Here is a 13,278-nt window from a genome sequence, read left to right as displayed (position 1 = left end):
TCCGAGGAAATTCCGAGGAACTAGTGTTTGGGGTTTCAATACGTCAAATTTTTTTTTATAAACGGATCGATCGATGGATATATGTCCAAAAACGCATCGATCGATCACTAAGATGGACCAAAGCGTAACAATGTGGTCGATCGATTAGATTATCACATCGATCGATCGAGAATCTCAAGCGTTCCTCGGAATGTCCTCGGAAAATCTTGTAAGTTTTTTTATAAACGGATCGATCGATGGATATATGTCCAAAAACGCATCGATCGATCACTAAGATGGACCAAAGAGTAACAATGTGATCAATCGATTAGATTATCCCATCGATGGAGGATGACATATTTTTTATGAATCAAATTCGTGTGTAAATAGAGTAAGAGGGAGGATGAAGATATGGAGTGAATGAAGAGGAAGATGACTGCTTGTATTTATAGTTTAAATCCTGCCGACAGACCGAGAAAATTCCGACGGAATTCCGACGCCAACGGCTAGTTCGTCGGAATTTCCTCGGAATTTTGTAAAATCCCCCAACGGCTCTCCAACGGCTATAATATTTCCTTGGAATTCATCGGTTTTTTCCGAGGAACACATTTTTCCTCGGAATATTCTGACGGATTGATATTTCCTCGGAATTCCGTCGGTATATTCCGAGGAAATTCCGAGGAAATCAAATTTTGTGTTTCCTCGGAATTTTCTCGGAAATTCCTCGGGATATTCCGAGGATTTCATTTTCCGTCGGAATGTCCGTCAGAATACCGCTGTTTTCTTGTAGTGCAAGTATAATGCTATATAAATAAAATTATTAAAATGTGTAACAAAACCTGAAAAATCAAATACTAATTTATAACTTATGGTTCTATTGTGTGTGGTTTTCCCAAAAAGGAAACTTGTTAAGGAAGGAGGAATCATATGCGCATTCCCATATTCGGAATTATTAGCTAAGATTGATTGTTTTTTTTGTAGTAGTATATATCGTCCTTCATCCTGACAGGAAAAAGACCAACTATCTCATACTCTGAACCTGGTTGTACTTGTACGCACCAATGCTTCACGCAGCAGGTCAGGTGTCATCATTAGTTCATTACATGTTCACATTCTCAGCAGATCTCATCTCGCCGTGGTTTTGGATATAGAAAAAGTTAAAGTAGGAGATAGCAATTTGTGGGAAAATTAGTTGAACAACTAGAACATTAAGAAAAATAGAAAATGTTTATCAAAAAAATAAAATGGTTATAAAATAAGAAAAAAAGATAAAAGGATTACAAAATTCTAACCCAAAACTAATTTTTAACATGCTCATTATTTACATTTTGTGTTGACTTTACTCTCGTTCTTTACCATAGAAGTCATGTAAAAACTAATATAATACATGTGGTATTACATGTTGTATAACAATGACATACAAATATATGTTTCGATGGAAGATTCTTGAAACTTATCAATATAATTTGTGATGGAATTAAATACGTATTGATGGAGGAAGTTTCATTGAAATAGAGCATGTCATACATATTAAAATGTTTTGAAAAAAGCATGCATGCTTTAAGATGCTTTAGAGCCGTATTGAATATTTGGCTGTGGGTGTACTTTTTCATGATGAGTCTCTGTTGATTTGTAATTGGTCGGTCCAGTTTTATATTCTATTAAATCATTAAAAAAACAAAAGTCATAATATGCTTTTCGCTAGCAAAAATTCTCAAACTAATCTATTCATAATAAGAGAATTAAACTTCATCCAATGTTTTTTTGTTTGACAAACTTCAGCTATATTTTATTCCAAAGTGTTTGGACCACATTAGTTGTAAATAAGCACTATTAAGTGATATGTTGTTCACACTAAACATTTTGGAAAATTTAGGGAAATATCTGCACTCTTATTTCATTTCTTATTTTAAAATAAGGTTTGGAAAAAAATTCCTCTAACTCTACTTTTTTTGTTTTATAACAGATAAAGTAAATTACTTTGAAATAGAATAAATATCTTGTTCTTATTTATTACTACATTTTTATTTTCAAAATAAGAATGAAACTGAATTACATTGTGTAATTATTTATTTTAAAAGTAATATATTGAAAATGCTCTAACTCGTCACTAAAAATATATATTATTCTGTATTCAAAATCATATGTACATAAATGACGATGTTATATGTATTGACAATATATAAAATATAAACCAATGAGATATCAATGTAAAATAATGATAAATTTTATAAAGGGTTTGCCTTTTAATTTGATTAGCAAAAGAGAAGGTGACATCGAAAACATCAAGTAGTAAGTCGGCATCTTAGTAGATAGCCATTCACGTGGTTGGAAAACCGAACAATCTTTATCAATAATTCATGAGAGAAGATTTGAGTTTTTTTCTTTTTCTCTCTTTGTTTTTATAGCATTCTCTTTCTAACCATTTGGCTATAAAAAGGCCCGACAGGTCTCAGTTTCTTCCCACATCCAAAGATAGAGAGATGTAAGGTATAGTCTTAAATCCCTGATAGAACAATGATATATAACTATATGATCTTTAAAGTTATATTAGTTATACATATATATGTATATATTAGACATATGTGTGTGCATATGAAGGTAGATTTGTCAGTTGAATTGATTGTTCTCGACAAGCCAAGGTTTTTGAGTCTGGTCACATGCTCTCTCTTCCATCGAAGGTAAGAGGAGGTGACAGAAGAGAGTGAGCACACATGGTGGCTTTCTTGCATGTTTTTTTCAAAATTAGGGTTTCATGCTTGAAGCTATGTGTGCTTACTCTCTCTCTGTCACCCCTTCTCTCTCTTTTCTTTTGAAAATGGTTAATTTTGTTTGGTAAAAGATCTATATTTGGTTTGATTATTTTAAGGTTCTATGCTTAGTTATACTAACATCAAATGGATAAAAGTAATTTGAGGTATCTAAGCGTAGGTAGCTCTTGTGGAAGGTTTAATCCTGCTCCTAAGCAGCAAACCTGGAACTTTGTTGGGGAACTGGATTATCAATAACTGGTTCCTGACCAAAAGACTGTGCAAAAGATGGAAATTTTTTGATTAACAAAAAGGTAATGATATGAGAGGTTTGCAACTAGATCTGGATTTAATTATTTAACTATATATATTACATTTATATAGATCAAATATTTTTGTTTCATGATTATAATATATGAGAATTTCCATTTTTAATATAATACAGCTGGACTTGAACAAATGCCTCTGTTCGATTTATGCGGCCAATCAAATCTGATACACACTATCACCTGATAAAAAAAGAAAGAGAGGACTGTGAAAACTGTGAGAACCTTGTGTGACGATCGGGAATGTCGTGCTGCGAGTTTGTTTTTCATTTTTCATAGACAATATGGATTAGTTAGCTAGTTATATGAATGGGGATTTAAGATAGTTTATCGCTTGTAAGTAAGGGATATTTTTATCAATTAGGGTTCGTCAGTTGTCATCCCCTATTCGTTCAAAAATATACAAGATCGTGTATCTATTTGGCTAATGTCCTGTCCAGTCGTTTATTTCATGTGTAATTTACACAAATTACCACTAAAATTAAAAATATTCATATGATTTTCATTAATGGTATTTTAGTGTTTGTCACCCCTAATTACATCAAAATTGTGACACATAAACATATCATATACAACTTGCTTTCACATTGATTAACCAGAGTTTAATTAAAAGTTTAAAACCAGATATTGATAGATGTACATGGTCCAAAACTGGGAGGTGAAGAAGGAGTATGATATAAAAACATCATCATCTATTTAATTGAATCGTTTGAAAGTCATTACAATATTTAGTCGTCAAGTTTCTCGGGTGAACAAAGGCAAATAAAATTACTACAAGCGAAGACACGTTTGTCCACCAGCTTACATTCATGTATACATTCATGACAAAAACTAACTATTTCTCCCCTATGACTTTCAGGGGTGTTCAAACGATCGTCATATGTAAACTGATCTTCTCTCTCAAAATCAATTTGAGGACTTTGTGCAGAATTGGAAGAAGGTGGTTTCTCTTTTGAATTAGATTTTCCCATAATATTTGATGCATCTATAAAAAAATCATCAAAAGATATAGTGAACAACACATCATGTTTATTACTAAAGCGTATATATACTTATTTATCCTAAGTAAATGAGTATAACTTACATGATGAAAAGATAATTAGAAAAACGAAAAACAAAACTCTCGTCATTTGTCCTTTTCTTGCAGTGATGGGTTGTGGAGTCATTAAAGTTGGATAATATCATACTTATAGGTTTCTTATTTGATACAAAACAGCTTGATGTCAACAGCAAAAGAGTGATAAAAGAGTTTAATATTGGAGTTAGAAAACTATACTATTTAATGTGAATGTGTCGTAACGGTGTCGTAACAATATGTATAAATAATGTAACGGCGTCTTGGAATACCATCCCAAACTGGATACATAACATAGGAGGAACAGAGAGATAACGTTTGAATAAATCAATAGATTCATCTTGGTTAGGCTACGAGAAGTGGAACATTAACATATGAACCATTGCTTTTTTGTTCAATATATACTTTTAATCCGAGAGCCAGAAAGGTGGAAGTATTATGTTACAGATACATATATAATATTGACAAATTTATATCTTAGTTTAAACCATCTCTGGATGGCACTTCACTTGCCACTTTTTTCTTGAGAAGCAAGCAATCTCTCTCTCATAGAAGTCTTCAAATAATTAAGAAATGTATATGATCTTCAGACCCAGCTGCTAATTCTGGCTTCCTAATGAATAATACAGCATATTCAAAGCTTAAGCAATAAGGTTTTAGCAAATATAAAGATTGTGTTTAGTATTAATATGTATCATAACATACCTGACTCATTGTCCAAGCCCAAGTTTCTTAACCTGACAAGCTCTGGAACTATATCTTTTCCAAGATCTGGTCTATCTCTCTTCCTTAGCTCTGAACATTTCAGACACAGCTTAGCAAAATTTATAGCTTCTTCAACCGGCCAATCAGTCACAACCGGGTCAAGCATATCCTTGAAAGTTCCTTTCTCAATAGCCATCGACACATGATGAGCCAGACCCATAGGATTCTTAGCAGTAATGATCTGAAGCAGCATTATCCCTAACGAATATATATCTGACTTCGTGGTTAACTTCCCCGTTTGCTGGTACTCAGGGTCTATGTAACAGAACGTTCCTGCTGCAGATGTCATGTGGTATTGTGTGACGTTATTAGCCACCGAAGCAGGGACTAACCGAGCTAGTCCAACGTCACTGATCTTGCTTACGTAGTTTCTATCTAAGAGTATATTAGCAGGTTTTAGGTCACGGTGAACGAGAGGCTCTGGCTTTGTTTGGTGAAGGAAGGAGAGTGCAGTAGCGATCTCCGCCGCTATTTGAAACCTTTTCCTCCAAGAAAGAGGCGGCGAGTTTCCTCTACGGAAGAGTCTGTCCTCTAAGCTCCCATTCTCCATGAACTCATACACCAAGCATCCATACTCAGGACACGCACCGAGGAGAAGAACCATGTGAGGATGTCTAATGCAACTCAGAACCTCGACTTCTTGCTGAAACTGTTTCTTTCCTTGAGCAGCATCAGGTCTCAAGACTTTGATAGCGACAGGAGTGTGATCAAGTGTGCCTTTATAAACCGGTCCGTATCCTCCTTCTCCTACTTTCATGTTGCTTGCGAATCTGTCGGTAGCTTCTTCGATCTCTTCTATAGAGTATTTTCTGTACCGGACATCGTTCTGTCCCAAAGCAGTAAGCGCACGGTCTTTCTCCTGAGATTCTCTTCTTGCTTTCATCTCTGCTTGCTTCCTTCTTTGTCCTTCTAGCTCTGCCATTCTCTGTGCTTTCTCAGCTGCTTCCATTGCCGCTTTGCACTTGGCCTTCTCCATCTCTGCAACAGCTAGGGCTGCCTCTTCAGCACTCCTAGCTTCCTCAAATCTTCTAGCTTCTTCCTTTTTCCACATGTTGAGCTCATTTGCCTAGAGAAACATAAAGTATTAACAGGGTCGGATTTAGACTAAGCCCAATGAAACATTGACCTTGGTCCCAAAATTTATGCAGATTTTTTATATATACATAAATCCACAAATTATGGAAAAAAAATTATAAAAGTTCTTAAGAAATGTTTATCGTCGCCAAATTTTCAAATTCGGTCATGATCGTATAAGATGGAGCAAAAAAACATTCTTATCAAGACATCAACTAGCTTTGCTTCACAGTAATATTTCTTACCGTCTTTTTGGCATTAAGTGCTTCCTTGCAAGCTGAGCTGTACATGTCCATGGTTTGCCTGAGTTCAAGCTTTAACCTTTTCATCTCAGCTTCAATATCTCTCTGCATATAACCATCCAACCATTTAGTGCATACTAATGTTACATCTTAAACAAAGTATTGCTTTAGTGTTAACATACAGTTGATTGTGAAGCTGATTCATCAGAAGAGCCAGATGCACCAATGAAATCATAATTCTGAGCACTTAGATCAACCGAACCCATCATGAGAGATCCACCATCCGATTCATCAGAAAACGAGTTACGTCCCACAGGGTTCCTTTGCCCATTTGCCTGCTTAAAATCATAATTAAAGTCCAATGATCCATTTGCAGCGCTTCTGCGCCTTTCCCTCATGGCATTGAATCCATTATCATTATGATACCTCTCTGGAGTTGTGTTTCTTGAATTACGCTGGCCCCTATAATGTATCAAAAAACAAAATTTTAAAGCCTTTTCGATTGACCAAAACAGAAATAATGTTGGTTTTGTTATAATACCTAGGCAAGGGATCTTGGTCAGGGTCAGGTAGATTTTGGAGATGAAATGCGGATGATGGTTCACGAGGTGGGACAAGCGTATTGGTGATAGGTCTTTGAGCTGCTTGTGAAGACTGAACTTTGCCTTTGGAGATGACGTAGATGGAACAAAACTCAGGCGTTGATTTCAGAATGGAAGCAGCAACGTCATGGGATTTAGTGAACTTGAGAGATCTAGCGAATGGGTTCTTTGAGGATGATGCTGATCCCACCACGATGTTGTTCACAAGGTTGTTGTTAACGTAATCGAGTATTGCTCTCGCAACGTCGGTATCTTCTAGAATAACCTCCATCATTGAAATCTAATAAACACATGCATGCGCAACGCAAAGAAAGACAATATCAACTACGAACGTACGTATACGGTTTGAATGCATGGGAATGAGATAGAGAGAAAGGGACATTTATTTACCCCTTTTCGCGCGCAATAACCTCTGTACGGAACAAAAAGCTGATTCAATTCATCGTCTCCATCTGCAACAAACGTTTCTTGATGAGTTATACAACTTAGAGGAAAGAATTATTTATATTATTAAACAATATTTGGTGATTAATAAATATAAAAAAACTGAGGAGAAGATACCTACGGTTTGAACTTTTAAGACGAACATGGACAAGAATCATGTTAGGGTTGTTGATCATATTGAAGAGATGATCGGCGGCCCAGCGAAAGGCGTAGTGACTGTTCTTGTCTTTGTCAATGGCGACCACCGTCGAATTAGCTGGCGCGTGCCCATCTTCCGATGAGTAACGAGCCATTATTATCAATCAAGAGAAAATAATTCCGATAGTCCCAACAAAACTATTAAATAAGGTAATAAATAATATATTAATATGTCACCAGACGTAGTGTCTGGGAACAGACAAGAAGAGAAGACGAGAAAGAAGATGGTAGCTAGCTTTCTTTCTCCCCTGGTCTAACTTTCTCTCCTCTCGTCTTCTCTGTTTCAATGGCTGTTTGCTGGAAGATTGATTAACAAACTTCTTCCTTAGAACAATATCAGAGAAAATACCGGGAGCCAATATTTATTATCAACCATTGTTTTTAAAGTTTCCTTTTTAAGGTGGTGGTTCTCTTTTTCTCCCTAACTTTTTGTGGGTTTTTTTTTCAAAATTATAGAATGCAAAAAATTTCTCTCTTTAGTACGGGTTTTCAGTTCTTTTTTATACTATTAAAAATACAACAAACAATTTTTGAAATTATAACAAGAAACATTTATTGTTTTAGTTATAAGTTAAAACAAACTCCAAGATCTTAATTAAGGCATTAATATAGGAAAAACATATCTTATCTCGCCGGTCGGTCTGCATCTGATCGGTGGATCCCGACATGATTGGAGAGCCGCTAGCTGAGTATGAACCACTAGACAAATGAGTGATGCCTCAAAACTAGCAACAATATGAAATGGTTATCGTTTTGCAACGAAGTAGCATACACATGTTTCTGAAGCACTACCATAGCACAAAAGGGTAAAAACCCAACCAAGCTAGTGCTCTATCTCACATTACAAAATACCAGATAATGAATTCTCATTGAGCTATTATACATTCTTGCTCATAGTATGTATATATAATATATCATATAAGTTCCCTCTATTGTTACAGTTGTGACCTAAAAGGTACAATACAATATGCATAAACCAAAGAATCAGAGTGAGTTCTGTTTAGCTTATTGGAGGAGAAACTATAAGTACATTTTCCATAATCATAAGTTATAGGAAAGAAGTACCCGCGAGTCCATGATGCAATAGATTATGTGAGATAGTATCTCTCGCCTTCATCGCATTAACCGATCTCAACGCGTTTTCAGGCAAAACCACATCATCAACCACTTCAACCATGAGCTCCGGCTCCATCCTCTCCCCCCTGATCTCACATATGTTGTGCAGTACACAGCACGCGCCCAAAACCGTAGGCAAATCTTGCAGCTTCACTTCAGTCCGCTTCTGCAGACACGCCCACCGTCCTTTCAACCTCCCAAACGCTTCCTTAGCTACTCTCTGCACCTCGCTCATCTTCTCGTTAAACGCGTGCTGCGTCCAAGTCAAATTCTGCTGCGTGTAAGGAACCAAGACCCAGTCTAACAACGGGTGACCGGCCCCACCAGCGACCCACAAACCTTTCAAAAGACCTCCGTTGTTAGCTCTTTGGTACAACAACGACTTCTCCAACACCTTATCATCAGGCATTGACCCGGGCCATCCTATACACAAGTCAGTAAACACGCCGTTTGGGTTCACAACGGCTTGGATTGTGATCGAGTACGAAGTCTTTTGGTTCCTCTCGGTATGTCTCTTGTTGAAATAAGAAGCTACACTGATCTTAGGAGCTATAATCGGAATGTGAGTGGTATACATAGACCCAACAACGTTCGGTATACCCGAAATCGATTCGTATGTTTCTCTAATGTTTCTTAAAGATTCATCATCAGGCCATTGAAGGTACTTAGGCATTAGAACTTCTTTAATCGCTTTACATACCTCGAGGACGAGCTTGTGGCACGTGGAGATTCCTAAACCGAACTTCTTGGAGACGAGACGGAGCGGCTCCCCCGTGGCTAACCTCCAAACGCAAACCGCGACTCGCTGCCGCACGGGAATCGCGTTTCTCAACGCGGTGTCTTCTTTCGCGACCGCCGCGTTCAGCTCCTCGCAGATTAACTCGAACGTCGATTTGGACATTCGAAACGCTTTTTTGAAATCGTCTTCCGGATAATCCGAGCGGTTACACTCTTCCCACCACGCTCGGCTTCGATCTTTCACCCATAACCGCCTCTGCTGACCCGTACCGTTAACCGAACCGGATCCGGTTATCTCGCTCCCCTCGGCCTCTGTCTCCGTGACGGCAGCGGAGACGGAAGCGACGGCGGCGCGTGAGGCGCGTGACTTCTTCCGATTGATATCGACGGCGTCGGCGTAGTGATCGGTGAGATCGGAGTAGTGATCGGACATGGTTCTGGCTCGTTTCCGGTAATTGGACTGGAGCTCGGACATTTCGCGGCGGGAAGCGGCGTTTTGGGCTTCCTGGTTCTGCTTCTCGTGCTCCTCCATCAGGAGCAAGGAAGTGAAGAATCCCTTGAGGTTGTTGTTTTTGGTTTCGTGGGACGACGTCGTTTGAGTCTGGCTATCTACCTCGGCGTCGAAGACATTACAGACTTCTTCTTCTTCCTCCTCGTCTCTGTTTTCTTCGATTCCTTTCCGGAAAACGGCGGCTGAGGCGGCTTTCATCGACGTCGTGTAAGTCTGTGAGTTTTGTTTCGGACAAAAGTGTCTTCACTCTGGATTGGAAGAGAAGATATCTTTCCTTTGGTTGATAAATAGATTATCTCAAGACAAGACTTTGAAACTTGTTGGGATGTGTGTGTGAACACGCAAGTTTGACTTTGGTACGCCAACTCTTTTTCTTTTCCAATATTACTTTAATTTCCCGTTATTTATTGGTATTACTCATTTTTATTCTTCTTTTGTTACGTTCTTTAGTTGTTTTAGATATTAGTTTATACAGAAAAAGGCAGAAGCATTGTTTTTTTTGGTGATTCAAATTCTGAAGCAAACTATGTGAAACCTGTTTTCAAAAAAAAAAAAAATTAAAAAAACCTGAAGCAATTACTTGTGTAGACTCGTAATTTTAAAAATGTAAATGATAAATTAAAAACTCATACTAGGCTCTGGGTGTATGTAGTTAATAAAATTAGGAATATACAAACAAGCCCGTTGGAAATTTGAAACTAAAGTAATTAGTTGTTAAAACAATAGTAGTAGTTTGTGAAGACTGGTTATCAAAATATAGTCTAATGAATAAATAAATACATCTATATATCTATGTTCTTCCCCTTCGCTACATGAATCACTATGTCGTGCTACTAAACAATGCTATAGAGAAGTTGATGCCATTATCAATTCATATGTTCTGCTACTTGCCAATGTGAACGAAACTCAGAAACTCAGAAAGAAGATTTAGGGAAACTGATGTTTTCGAACAATGAAGAGCATAGTCAGAGGGGTTATAAGAATTCCCGTGGTAGAGAAAGAGGACAGAACGGTAGAGGCAGAGGTCGAGGTAGGTCACACAACCAAAACCATGCGTCACACACCGAAGATAACAACTCGAAGAAGAATCATTCAAATCTGATATGTTTGAGATGTGACAAGCCTGGTCACTACGCAACTGTCTGTTCCGAAAAGACAGAGAAGAATCAAGAAACCAACCTAAACGAGACAGAAGAGGCTGATGCACTCTATGTACACGAGGTGGTGTTTTTGAACGAAGATAAGGTGATTCCGAAGAATCTTGATATCGACAAAGGAAGTGCAAGTGTCTGGTATTTGGATAATGGAGCGAGCAATCACATGACAGGGAACAAGGAGTTCTTTTCGAGTTTGAATCTCAACACCAAAGGGAAGGTGAAGTTTGGTGATGGATCGTGTGTTGACATTTTAGGAAAGGGTGTGGTTACCTTTGTGTGCAAGACTGGAGAGAAGAAGGCACTCAAGGACATATACTACATACCCGATCTGAAGCACAATATATTGAGTCTTGGGCAAACAACAGAAAACGGATGTGAGGTTAACTTGAAAGATGTCTACTCAACGCCCACAGATTCGCATGGAAGGTTGCTAGTTCGTGTGATAAGATATCCAAACCGTCTCTACAAGACCCCTATGGAGATAAGCTACCCGAAATGTTTACATGTCAGGGACGTAGATGCTACATGGAGGTGGCATGCTAGGCTAGGACATATAAGCTATGGAGTGATGAATAACATGGTAAGGAAGGAGATGGTCGTAGGAATGCCGTGTGTAACACACGAAGAAAGCGTGTGTGAAGCATGTCTCGCAGGGAAGCAGATCAGACAGTCATTCCCGACCAAAGCCATGTTTCGTGCGACAAAGCCATTAGAGTTATTGTATGGAGATTTGTGTGGTCCAATCACACCACCAACGCCTGCAAATAATAAGTATGTCTTTGTCTTGATCGATGACTTCTCTAGGTATATGTGGGTTATGCTATTGAAGGAGAAGAGTGAGGTATTCGATCGATTCAAAAGGTTTAAAGAGAGTGTAGAGAAGCAGACATGCTCAACCATCAAAACCTTTCGCACCGATAGAGGAGGAGAGTTTACCTCAGCTGAGTTCAATCTATTCTGTGAAGAGAATTGAGTTAAAAGGCACCTAACTGCGCCTTACACACCTCAACAAAACGGTGTTGTGGAGAGGAGAAACCGAACCTTGATGGGAATGACAAGAAGTATGCTGAAGGCAATGAAGATGCCGAACTACTTATGGGGTGAAGCTGTACGACATTCAACTTACCTCATCAACAGAGTTCCTACAAAAGCCTTGAAAAATCAAACGCCATACGAATGCCTTACATCGAGGAAACCAAATATCAAGCACTTGAGGATATTCGGTTGTGTAGCTCATGCGAAAATCACTGGTCCTTATCTGAAGAAGTTGGATGAGAGATCAAAGAGTATGGTCAATCTTGGAACTGAGCCGGGTTCCAAAACCTACATACTTTATGATCCAGACACAAGGAAGGTGATGGTGAGTAGAGATGTGATTTTCGATGAAGAGAAAGCTTGGGACTGGGCGTGTACAACAAACCAAGCTGATTGTGAACCGAGCATGCTTAAGCTTCCACATGAGGGTGATATAGAAGAAGGTAATGATCAAGGTAAGGATCATGAACAGGAAGCTATAAACCAAGATGAGGAAGAAGAAGAAGATGCGGATCATAATGCAAACCAGAACGGTGGAGGCCAACCACTGGTGACCAGACAAGGCTGAACCATAACAAAACCAAGATATCTCGATGATTATGTGTTACTTGCAGATCAAGAAAGTGCAATGCTGTTGCTCACAGTGGATGGCGAGCCAGAGAACTATTTTGAAGCTGAACACGTACGAGAATGGGTTGAGGCGATGGTGGCCGAGTTAGAGTCTATCACAAGAAACAAGACATGGGAACTTGTGGATAGACCGGCTGGAGTGAAACCTATAGGGTTGAAGTGGATCTTCAAGATCAAGAGAAAGGTGGATGGTACAGTGAGCAAGTATAAGGCGAGACTTGTGGCAAAAGGCTATGTACAAAGAGAAGGAATAGATTTCGATGAAGTGTTTGCACCAGTGGCAAGACTTGAAACCATTCGGCTCTTAATAGCCCTCGCAGCAACGAACGGTTGGGAGATACATCACATGGACGTGAAGACCGCTTTCTTGAATGGAGATCTAAAGGAGTTAGTGTATGTAACTCAACCTGAAGGTTTCGAAAAGAAAGGAGAAGAGGATCGAGTGTATGTGTTACACAAGGCTTTGTATGGGTTACGCCAGGCACCCAGGGCATGGAATGTAAAACTCGATCAGGTTCTCAAGGAGATGAGATTTGAGAAGTGCACGAAGGAACCATCAGTGTACTGCAAGACTGAAGGAGAAGACGTCTTGATCATTGCCATCTACGTTGATGATCTATTTGTGACAGGAACTTC

The 13,278-nt window shown here is 38.6% G+C and overlaps 1 protein-coding gene and 1 long non-coding RNA gene across 4 annotated transcripts; one reads left to right on the top strand and one right to left on the bottom strand.

The window, feature by feature from the left end:
• The first annotated feature begins 2,475 nt into the window (after positions 1–2,475).
• Positions 2,476–3,250, top strand: LOC106317103. The gene is made up of 2 exons (XR_001265053.1): positions 2,476–3,043; positions 3,175–3,250. It is a non-coding gene; the product is annotated as an uncharacterized LOC106317103 (long non-coding RNA).
• Positions 3,251–4,374: 1,124 nt separating this feature from the next.
• LOC106318278 (U-box domain-containing protein 51) lies at positions 4,375–10,158 on the bottom strand. Of its 3 annotated transcripts, XM_013756183.1 has the most exons (8): positions 8,518–10,158; positions 7,379–7,561; positions 7,204–7,265; positions 6,753–7,093; positions 6,394–6,673; positions 6,215–6,316; positions 4,836–5,961; positions 4,375–4,743 (listed from the first exon to the last, which is right to left on the bottom strand). In XM_013756183.1, the coding sequence occupies exons 1-8, from the start codon at positions 10,016–10,018 to the stop codon at positions 4,730–4,732; spliced, it is 3,609 nt and encodes a 1,202-aa protein (XP_013611637.1). In that variant the 5' UTR covers positions 10,019–10,158; the 3' UTR covers positions 4,375–4,729. The 3 variants fall into 3 exon arrangements, with proteins under 3 accessions (XP_013611637.1, XP_013611635.1, XP_013611636.1); XM_013756181.1 differs by lacking the exons at positions 4,375–4,743; positions 4,836–5,961; positions 6,215–6,316; ... (2 more) ...; positions 7,204–7,265; positions 7,379–7,561 and adding an exon at positions 7,569–8,140 and having other exon boundaries at positions 8,521–10,158; XM_013756182.1 differs by lacking the exons at positions 4,375–4,743; positions 4,836–5,961; positions 6,215–6,316; ... (2 more) ...; positions 7,204–7,265; positions 7,379–7,561 and adding an exon at positions 8,140–8,180 and having other exon boundaries at positions 8,521–10,158.
• Between the last annotated feature and the right edge of the window lie 3,120 nt (positions 10,159–13,278).

The sequence above is a fragment of the Brassica oleracea genome, chromosome C9 (genome assembly GCF_000695525.1).
Source record: "Brassica oleracea var. oleracea cultivar TO1000 chromosome C9, BOL, whole genome shotgun sequence".
NCBI lineage: Eukaryota > Viridiplantae > Streptophyta > Magnoliopsida > Brassicales > Brassicaceae > Brassica > Brassica oleracea.
This window is presented reverse-complemented; position numbering and strand designations above follow the sequence as displayed.

Excerpts from the sequence above, each read along its gene's own strand:
- LOC106318278 (XM_013756183.1), bottom strand. The coding sequence starts at position 10,018 with ATGAAAGCCGCCTCAGCCGCCGTTTTCCGGAAAGGAATCGAAGAAAAC. Across the intron at positions 7,562-8,517 it reads GCATCATGGACTCGCGGGTA|GATTGATAATAATGGCTCGT; the intron begins CTTCTTTCCTAT and ends TTATTTTCTCTT. Across the intron at positions 7,094-7,203 it reads GTTATTGCGCGCGAAAAGGG|ATTTCAATGATGGAGGTTAT; the intron begins GTAAATAAATGT and ends TGTGTTTATTAG.